At 41.4% G+C, this 9,341-nt stretch overlaps 1 protein-coding gene across 1 annotated transcript; it reads right to left on the reverse strand.

Annotated features, from left to right (window-relative positions):
* Nucleotides 1–1,848: 1,848 nt before the first annotated feature.
* On the reverse strand, nucleotides 1,849–3,645 carry LOC137643008 (APC membrane recruitment protein 1-like). The gene is made up of 2 exons (XM_068375864.1): nucleotides 3,597–3,645; nucleotides 1,849–2,240 (listed from the first exon to the last, which is right to left on the reverse strand). The coding sequence occupies exons 1-2, from the start codon at nucleotides 3,643–3,645 to the stop codon at nucleotides 1,849–1,851; spliced, it is 441 nt and encodes a 146-aa protein (XP_068231965.1).
* Between the last annotated feature and the right edge of the window lie 5,696 nt (nucleotides 3,646–9,341).

The following is a 9,341-nucleotide window of genomic DNA, read 5'->3' on the forward strand; positions in this document are numbered from 1 at the left end:
TGACTGGTTGAAGTCAAGTGATAGGATGGAAATGTAATTATGATAGTTCTTGATGTATTCCCGAGTCCCTTCTGTCATAGCTGGCTCGAATCTTGTCTAGTTGGCATGGTCCGGGTTTCCCCTTTTTCTGGGTGGAGAAGGAGGAGGGTATTTCTCGAATTCGAGTTCAATTTCTATGGCAAATGGATCACATGTTAGCACAGGATGCAGTCGCCATTCAGCACCACTTTGGAGGGTGCTTGATAGAAAGGTGGGATCTAAATTACCACCCGTTAGATAGGTTACTTCTGTTACGTCATGGTATTCTTGTTGAAGGGCATGCAAGTGTCTGCTTGTCTGATTTGTTGCTGTTATTGAGTGCAGAAATGGGTGGGGAGCATTGAAGTCACCAGCAATGGTTTTGACATCATCAGAGGTGGCGGCAAAGAGCTCCTCTGCTATGATGCTTTTAGCTGGAGATTTGTAGATATTGTGGACTTTGAGGGTTTTGGCTAGCAGAGATATCTGAACACTGAGTATCCCTGCCTCTGTTTCAGAGTAGATTGTTTGTACTCTTTTGAAGGGGATGCTATTTTTAATGTGGGTAGTTAATCCTCTTGTCGTTATTGTTAGATACGTCGTGTACACTTTGTATCCTGAGAATGAGAATGGTGCATTCTCGTTTAAATAGGTTTCTTGCAGCAAAATGATACATGGATTTTGCAATGAAGTTTGGGAATGTAGGAAGGCGAACTTGTTTCTGAGTTCGCAGGCTTTCCATTGGAGTACTTTCACTTTAGTGGAGCTAGGAGTATCTTCGTTGTTGTGTGTGATTTTGTTAGGATCGTTTGCTGGAGGGACTATGAAGGAACCAAAGCTTGGAATTCGTGGGCGACATTAGCAAAAATTAAATCATCAAGGGACTTCTGAGAGAACTTAATATTTTGAGACTTTAGAAAATTACAGAGTAGTTTAGAGATGGAAGCTATAAAGGCCTCCATAGGACAAGTGAGAGGGTCATAATCGTTCCATTCAGTGAAGGGTAGTGCAGAGGGAGTGGAGGGGTGTGAGGAACCTAAACAGCTTCTGATTGTGGGACTAGGGAGGCTGGGAAACTCACTTAAGGAGTTGAAGGTGATGGGTGTGTGGATTACAGGTGCAGAGGAGGATGAGGAAGTTGTGATCGGTACTGTTGGAGGGAAGTAGAAGGGATGGGAGGAGAGGTAAATCTTAGTGGTGTGGGCGTGGAAGGAGTGTGGGAAGGGGATAATTTTGACTTTGGAGGAGGTCTTGGAAAACGTTGAGGTTTTGGTACTGGGAAAGGACTTGGAGGAAAAGTAAGTTCAGAAATGGCCTGTCTGGAGGGATTAGGACGGGGTCTGGAGGTGCAGTTGGTTGGAGGAGGGGTGTGGTTGGTTGAAGGTTGGTGAGTTCGATGTGGCTGACGTGGCTGCAGATTGTAGTGGTGGTCTGCTCCCTGGTGGTCAGCAATGCTAGTCCTGCAGGACATCTGTCATGCCAAGCACGTTCAGGTCCTCAGCAATTAGGGCACTTGGCAGATGTGTGGTCTCCTGCCTTGAACATGCATATGTAGTAGGCTTTAGGGTGCTATCTGCTGCTGCAATCTGCACAGACCTCCGGGCCTGTGCAGGGGCTCCTGTGGTGCCCAAACTTCTGACACTGAAGCATATGAGATGCTCTCGGAAGTAGTCCTCTGTGTAGAAGGTAACCAAGTGGCCGAAGGAGAGCTGTAGAGGTCATAGTGCCTTGATGACTGCCTCAAGCTTGGCGGATCTCATTCTAGCTTTCCCTTCACATCTTTTGCCTGAGAGACTGGATGGATGGTTCAGCACAGGTTCCAGTAGCAGGTCAAGGTCGTATACTATGAAAATAGTAGTGGCCCTGTCGGCTGGGTTTAGGCGTTGGCTCTTTTTTTGCTTTTCCAGGGACTCCTTGGTTTGATTGTCCTGAGTTGATGTGACTAGTTGTCCTCAGCGATTGATTAGTCAAGTTCAGGTGGGGATTCCTGGCCTCCTTGGGGGCTATGGCAGCATACGAGGTTGTGTTGGGGCCAAGAGTAAGCCTGAATCTGGTTGGATGGGACGTGCTGTTGGTGGTCTGCTGTAAAGATGGCAGCTGGGCAGGATGAGCGGTGATTTCCTGGCAGTCTTCTCCTTCTTTTTGTTCTTCTTCTTCTTCTTCTTCTTCTTCTTCTTCTTCTTCTTCTTCTTCTTCTTCTGCTGCTGCTGCTGCTGCTGATTCTGTGGGGTGAATGTATTTTTTAAGGATAGGGCGATATCTTTCTTATTATCAGCCAAATCGTTTTTACTTATGGGGAAGATGTTCTTTACTATGATCCAATATACCATAATATGATGTTATTTTATCATTTTGAATAATATCTTAATTTACCTTTACCACTGCAATATTTTCTAAGTTCAGCACGGTCCGAACGCAAGTTACAGGTAGCTCCTGCTTAGTTTCCAACTTTTCTGATAGATAGAGCCCGTGTCATCCCAGGCTAAGAATCGTTCGTTTTTTTTCAATTTAATTCTGTCACATCAATATACATTTTTAAACTTCAATTTAATTTGTAATTAGTTGGGACACGTCATTTATAGTGACATTTGATAATGCTATGATATTTATCATGAATTGTTAGGTTCAGGAGAGGTCGTTACAATGCGTCGTCCACTGAAGCCAAGGCCAAGTTACTCGATCGTAAAATTTCCCCCAAGCATTGTTTCCTGCCTGACTATAATAACACCCGTTGGGCAGCGCTATATTCGCCTATCAGTTGGTGGTGCAAGCTTGAACAGTTATCGATGTTCGGACTTATGTTTTCGCTAATCCCAACAATCTTCATTTTTACCCCCCCTGTTAAGATTGGTAGTTCGTTGGGCCACGTCCTGAAATTATGGCGAATACTAATTTGTTATATATACAACCAAAGGTTAGGTTAGCCAACACCTAGTTAAGATGTTTCAGTAGATAAAACCAGTGTCAAACAAACCACCCGAACTAACCCTTCGTTTCCGTGCTCTTGTAGGCCTACTTTTGCTGGCCGTGTGATTTCAAAGTTTTAAATCCCCCCCCCCCCCATTCTACCCGAGATTGACCTACACACGAGGTCGACCCTTTCCAACATTAAACTCTGTAATGGACAGACATGTTCCGTATAGTTTATCTTTAGAGCGATGGTGTTGAGTTTTTTACTCATATAGATCAGCTTGATGCTTTGAGGACAATAAGTTTTTTAGACCTACGGGACTTTACTCGAGTTACCGCCTAATTTTTTCCTTTTTTATTTTGATAAGGGCTCTTAGGTGACTTTAGGGGTCCCTGTGAGGGCACAAGAACCCAAGGATTTAGACTTCAGCAACTACAAATATTAAGGTAATCCTGAGTAACTTTTTTATTATTACAATGTGGTTAGGATATAATTTAGAGTGCTGCCCATAGCTTTTTTTTGTGTAGGAGAGAGACTTACGAAGGGGGTCCGGGGACTTGCCCCCTGGCTAGGGGTTTTGACCTGGGAACTTCTAGGTTCGGTTAGGTTGGGTTTGTGGACTTTGTATGTTAGTGACAGTGGTTGGGGGGTCGCAGAGGGGCGTTACTCCCCCGAGTTAGGTCACGAGGAAGGTAAGGACACGTCTTGTACGTCATATTAGGAGAGGAATTTTGGGTTAGTTGTCCATTTTTCTCGCACGTTTCCGAATTTCATGCGCAGAGTGGTCCTAGTACGTAGATTGTTTGGAGAAGCATTTACAAATTTAGTGAATTTAATAATATTTCCTTCTGTGATCATTCCCTTGAAAAAGAGCCGATTTTGGACATTTTTTACTTGATTCTCGACTGATCCAAGGCCTGTCCCAATAAACTACAGAGGCTCTCATCTGCTTCATCAAGGTGCTGCTCAGTCTCTTCTTGATTATCCCTTGGGGTATCAGGGACTGGCTTCATTTCAGGTTTGATGGTCAACGTGGTTTTCTTCTTCCTATGGCTCCTCATGGAGAGACATCTGGCCTTCAATATCCTTCCCTTCTCCCGTTTGGCATGAGGGGAGGAGGTAGGGATGGGCGAAGAACCCCTGGCTGTCATTGCAAACACACGATGGTAGCCTCCAGCTTGGTCGAACTTAAACTACTAGGTTCTCTTTTTCTCGATAACACAAAAAAAAAAAAACGGTTAAAGGTGCAGTTCATATATAGAATTGAAAAGTTCAAGGATAGGCCACTGAATTTTTCAGTTATTCTGCTGCAAATTATGGCCGTGAATGTGGTTCTCTCCCTGTGATAGCAGCGAGACATCTGGTAAACAGGGATCAATGACCTTATGATATGGGTGGCGGAACTACTACATTGACGTGAATGTAGGCAAAACTACACTAAGGCTCGGGAAAGGTACCCATTCCCGATGTACTTTTGATGTTTGGCATGAAGTACAGGTGAGGACCCAGTTTTTATCATCCTTAGTAATGCCGTGCCAAATGAACTTGGTCTTCCGTAGCTGTGCAGTAGATTATTGAGGGGAATTTTAAAGTATCTGAATGAATACAAACAACTGACAGGTAATGGGACCAGACATACACGGTCGAAATCTACCCGCACTGATGTCAGAGAAGAGGGTGGTGTTTGAGTCATTGGGGCGGGGGGGGGGGGTGTCTTCCCAAAGGAGGGATGTGCAATAAGTCCTACAGGGTTGGTACTCAGGATCTTTTCATTGGGCTTCTGCCAAGGCGTTGCAATCCGATCCCAGGTGAATGGTGGGCGATGTGTTTCTTAACAGGGCATCGGTGATAGGATTCATTTTTCTAGGGATGTGTTGAAGGGTACAATTGTATCCAGCCAAAGCAGAGAGATTTTGGCACTAGTGGGCGGGCCAAGCATCAGACTGTCGAGTGAAGACTTGATGCAGAGACATGTTCTCTGTGCGAATGACGAAAGTCGTACTTCTAAGAAGAGACTCTTTAGCTGTGGTAAGCAGCTCTTCTAGGAGAAGGACACTCCAAAAATTAAACCACTGTTCTCTAGTCTTGGGTAGTGCCATAGCCTTTGTACCATGGTCTTCCACTGTCTTGGGTTGGAGTTCTCTTGCTTGAGAGTAAACTCGGGCACACAATTCTATCTTTTTTTTTTCTTTCTCTTGTTTTTTTGAAATGGTGTGTTGGGCAGGCTTAATAGAAGGGCCATGGATACCTGGTGGTTTATCAAGAGGTTGTCTTTTCCTTTTTCTGATTCTTTTTCTTCTCAAAACCATCCTTACTGTCCTCCCTTCAGTTGAAGTGGCTATCCTGGAGGGTATTTAGCCTTGCATGGTGTATCGGCTCCTCCATGTTGACCAGTTTTTCCGACTTTTTACTATAGTCTATGGGTATCATCAATCACATTGTTTATAATTCTGTACGTATTGTTTTTGTTATAATTCTTGTTAATCTAGTTTTTAAGTATGATGTCTCTTTTTTATTTCTATTAATTCTTATGCTGTCTGGAGACATTGAGCGAAATCCGGGACCAGTACGTCCTAGATTTCGTTAATGTCATCTTCTGTATTGCAATATTCGTGGTCTTCATGCAAATATCCAAGACCTTACAGTTGCGTCCAGACAGTATGATATTCTTTTGTGCTCAGAAACTTTGGTTTCTAATATGAGGCACTCATCTGAGCTCCTTATAACTGGTTTTAAGAAGCCAATAATGTTGAAACGTGATGCCATCCCTAGGGCCAGGGATATGGCGGTGTATATTAGGACCAAGTACCCTGCTTCTCATAAGTCCTGCTATTAATGTGGATGTCATGAGATTCAGGTAATAAAAGTTTGTGGCAGGCATAACAACTTTTATTTGTGTTCGATCTACCTGAATCCAGACATGGATGACTCTATCTTCGATTGTCTTCTTACCATTATGGCTAAGAAACAAGAAGATGATAGAAAGGCTTCTTTTATCTTTGTTGGTGATTTTAATGCTCACCATAGGGAGTGGTTAAGTTCTATCTCTCCTACCGATCGCCATGGCTTAAGAGCTTTACACTTTGCCTCTGAATCAGGCTGTGAGCAAATCATAAATGAAGCTACTCACAGGTCTGGTAATTGCTTGGACCTCGTATACACTGACTCCCGTGGCGTTATAACTAGTAAGGTTGGTTTTCCAGTTGGGACATTTGATCATGCCTTGATTTCATTATTAGTGAAGACTGAGCAGCCTGTCCCTGATATATCATATTCTTGTAAAATTTATATGATATCCCAAGCAGACTGGAATGGGATTTTGCATGAACTTTTGTGCTTAAATTGGTCACAATTATATAATAGTGTAGATCCTGTTGTCCCTTTGAATGAGAATCTAGTCAACATAATTGATAGGCGTATCCCTTCTTGTGTGCTAAGGTACCGAGTGAAGGACAAACCGTGGTTCAATGATGATTGTAGACGTGCTTTTTTGGAGAAGCAGGAGGCCTATCAACTTTGGAAGTGTAACAGATCAGATTTGACCTGGAACAACTATACTCAGCTTCGAGCTCTTGCTCAGAGAGTTTATGCCTCAACTGAAAAGGAGTACAATTTAACCATAAAAGAAACACTTTCTGGTACAACTCAGGAACATAAATGGTGGTCTACCCTTAAATCTGCACTCTTTGGTGTAGATGCAAGTTCCTCCTTTACTTAAACCAGATGGCTCAGTCACTCACTGTCCAAAGGAAAAGGCAACCCTTTTGGCTGATGTTTTTGACAGTAAACAGAGTAATGAAAAACTTGAACTTCCTCATTCCTGTTTTCCTGAGGCTAAACTAACTAATTTAGCTTTTCGATCTAGTGAGATTAAAGCTCTGTTGGTGGACCTTGATGCTTATGGAGGTGTAGACCCAAATGGTATTTTTCCTTTGTTTTTTATAAAGACAACAGATTTCTCAGCTCCATAGTTATCTGTTATTTTGAGCAAGTTAGCAAGAAGAGGAGCTTTTAGCACTAGTTGGAGAATTGGTAATATTACTCCTCTACGTAAATGTGTTTGTGGTAGCTCAAGTCCCACTGATTACCGCCCATATTATCTGAAGTTTTTGAACATCTTCTTGCAAAACGTCTTAATAGGTTTGGTGAAGGTAATCATCTATCCCCGAGTTTGCAATTTGGTTTTCGTAAAGGCCTTGAAGCATGTGATGCCCTTCTTACAATCTCCAATGCTGTACAGAAATCCCTTGATTGTGTTCGGGAAGTTCGTATGATTGGCCTTGATTTTAGTGCTTCCTTTGATCGTGTTAATCATGAGGCCCTTCTTCAAACTGAAACAGTTGGGAGTGGGTGGGTCGTTTCTTAGCATTATTATTGATTTTTTAAGTAATTGATCTCAACGAGTTGTTGTTGATGGGCACCATAGTGATTATATGAATATGATATCTGGTGTTCCACAGGGTAGTGTTCTGGGCCCATTACTTTTCATACTATAAAAACATGACATGTGGTTTGGCCTAGAAAACAAGCTTGTTGTATATGCACATGATGCTAATCTCTTTGCATCAATTCCATCCCGTGAATGTAGATCTAGGGTTGGTGAATCCCTTAATAGAGATTTAGCTAGAATTAGTGCATGGTGCAAATTATGGGGTATGAAGTTGATTCCTAACAAAACTCAAAGTATGATTGTAAGTAGGTCAAGGGCGGTGGCTCCTCAACATCCGGATCTCAGTATTGATAATGTTCCTTTACATATGTATGACTCTTTCAAAATTTTAGGTGTGATTCTCGATAGTAAATTTACTTTTGAGAAACATATAAGGTCTGTGTCTTCTTCAATTGCACAAAAAATAGGCTTATTGAGAAAGTCTTTCAAGATTTTTAGTGATCATTCTATTTTGAAGAAGTGTTTTAATTCTTTCATTCTACCTAGTTTTGAGTATTGTTCTCCTGTCTGGTGTTCAGCTGCTGATTCTCATCTTAATTTGTTGGACAGAAACTTACGGTCTATTAAATTTCTTATTCCTGATCTAGATATTAATCTCTGGCACCTTCGTTCAATTAGTTCATTATGCATGTTGCATAAGATTTTTCATAATTCTGACCAACCTTTACAGTCAGATCTTCCTGGACAATTGTATCCTGATCGTAATACTAGGCAGGCAGTTAATTCTAATAGCCAGGCCTTCTCCATCACGAGGCTCAATACTACGCAGTACTCTACAAGTTTTATTCCAGCTGTGACTAAGTTGTGGAATGATCTTCCTAAGCGGGTACTTGAATCAGTAGAACTTCAAAAGTTCCAAGTTGGAGCAAATGCTTTTTTGTTGACCAGACGGATATGAGTATTTTTATAGTTTATTTATGACATATTTGATTTTGATGTTGTTAATAGTTTATATATGACATGTCTGTTTTGACGTTGTTACTTATTTTAGAATGATTTATTGTTAATTTGTTCTCTTCATTTATTTATTTCCTTATTTCCTTTCCTCACTGGGCTATTTTTCCCTGTTGGAGCCCCTGGGCTTATAGTATCTTGCTTTTCCAACTAGGGTTGTAGCTTGGATAGTAATAATAATAATAATAATAATAATAATAATAAGAAGTAGTGAATGTGGTGGGCAGCCAAATGCACTGCCATTAATTCACAGTGAAAGATATCATAGCTGTATTCCTCTTAGATATTTGTCTACTGAAGAAGGACAATGATAGCAACGTTGCTGGCACTGGTGGAGAGAAGGAGAGCAGCTGGTGGCCATGGGTATTATTCCAGATTTTTCTTGGGGCAGCAGAGATGCCTTGGCGAGAGAAAGATATCAACCTTCCATGATAAAAGGATATCAATAACTGTATATCTGTATTTCTATGCAGTAACATCGTGTGATGCAAAATTTAATCATTAAGGCATAGTTGACCAGCTGCATGATCAGGGACCCAAAAATCCTTATGACGAGTAATTTGTACGAATGACACCAAGTAATATTCTCGAAGGAGGTACAGTTAGAGAGATGTATGAGGATAACCTGTGTAAGACAAATGCATGAGAATACATGACATAAAGTGTCTATATGTACGAGTCATCAGTGCCCTATTTTGCTAGGGAAGGAGGTTATTTCTACAATAGTTTTTCGCAAATTATCAGATGTGTCGCACTAATACTTTTTTTCCATTGTGCCATTGACCGGTAATATTTTTTGTCATTATTACCTGGTTTAAATTTAGCCTGGTTTTTAATTCTAGGATGACACTAGAAACTTAAAAAGAACAGAAAGCACCATCTATGTGCTTTTTTTAAACCACAAAAGCGAGGAATTTCAACTAGCATTATATACTCACTATCATATTCATTTATCTCACCACTGGACGGGCCAACAATAGGTTATGACTCAAAAGTCTAGATGAATCA

This window comes from Palaemon carinicauda, chromosome 6 (assembly GCF_036898095.1).
Source record: "Palaemon carinicauda isolate YSFRI2023 chromosome 6, ASM3689809v2, whole genome shotgun sequence".
Lineage (NCBI taxonomy): Eukaryota > Metazoa > Arthropoda > Malacostraca > Decapoda > Palaemonidae > Palaemon > Palaemon carinicauda.

What these genes read in the sequence shown, in the direction of transcription:
- LOC137643008 (XM_068375864.1), bottom strand. Translation starts at nt 3,645, where the DNA reads ATGACGTACAAGACGTGTCCTTACCTTCCTCGTGACCTAACTCGGGGG. An exon ending in TCGTGACCTAACTCGGGGGA is followed by an intron (nt 2,241 to 3,596) that starts GTAACGCCCCTC and finishes TTCACCCCACAG; the next exon opens with AATCAGCAGCAGCAGCAGCA.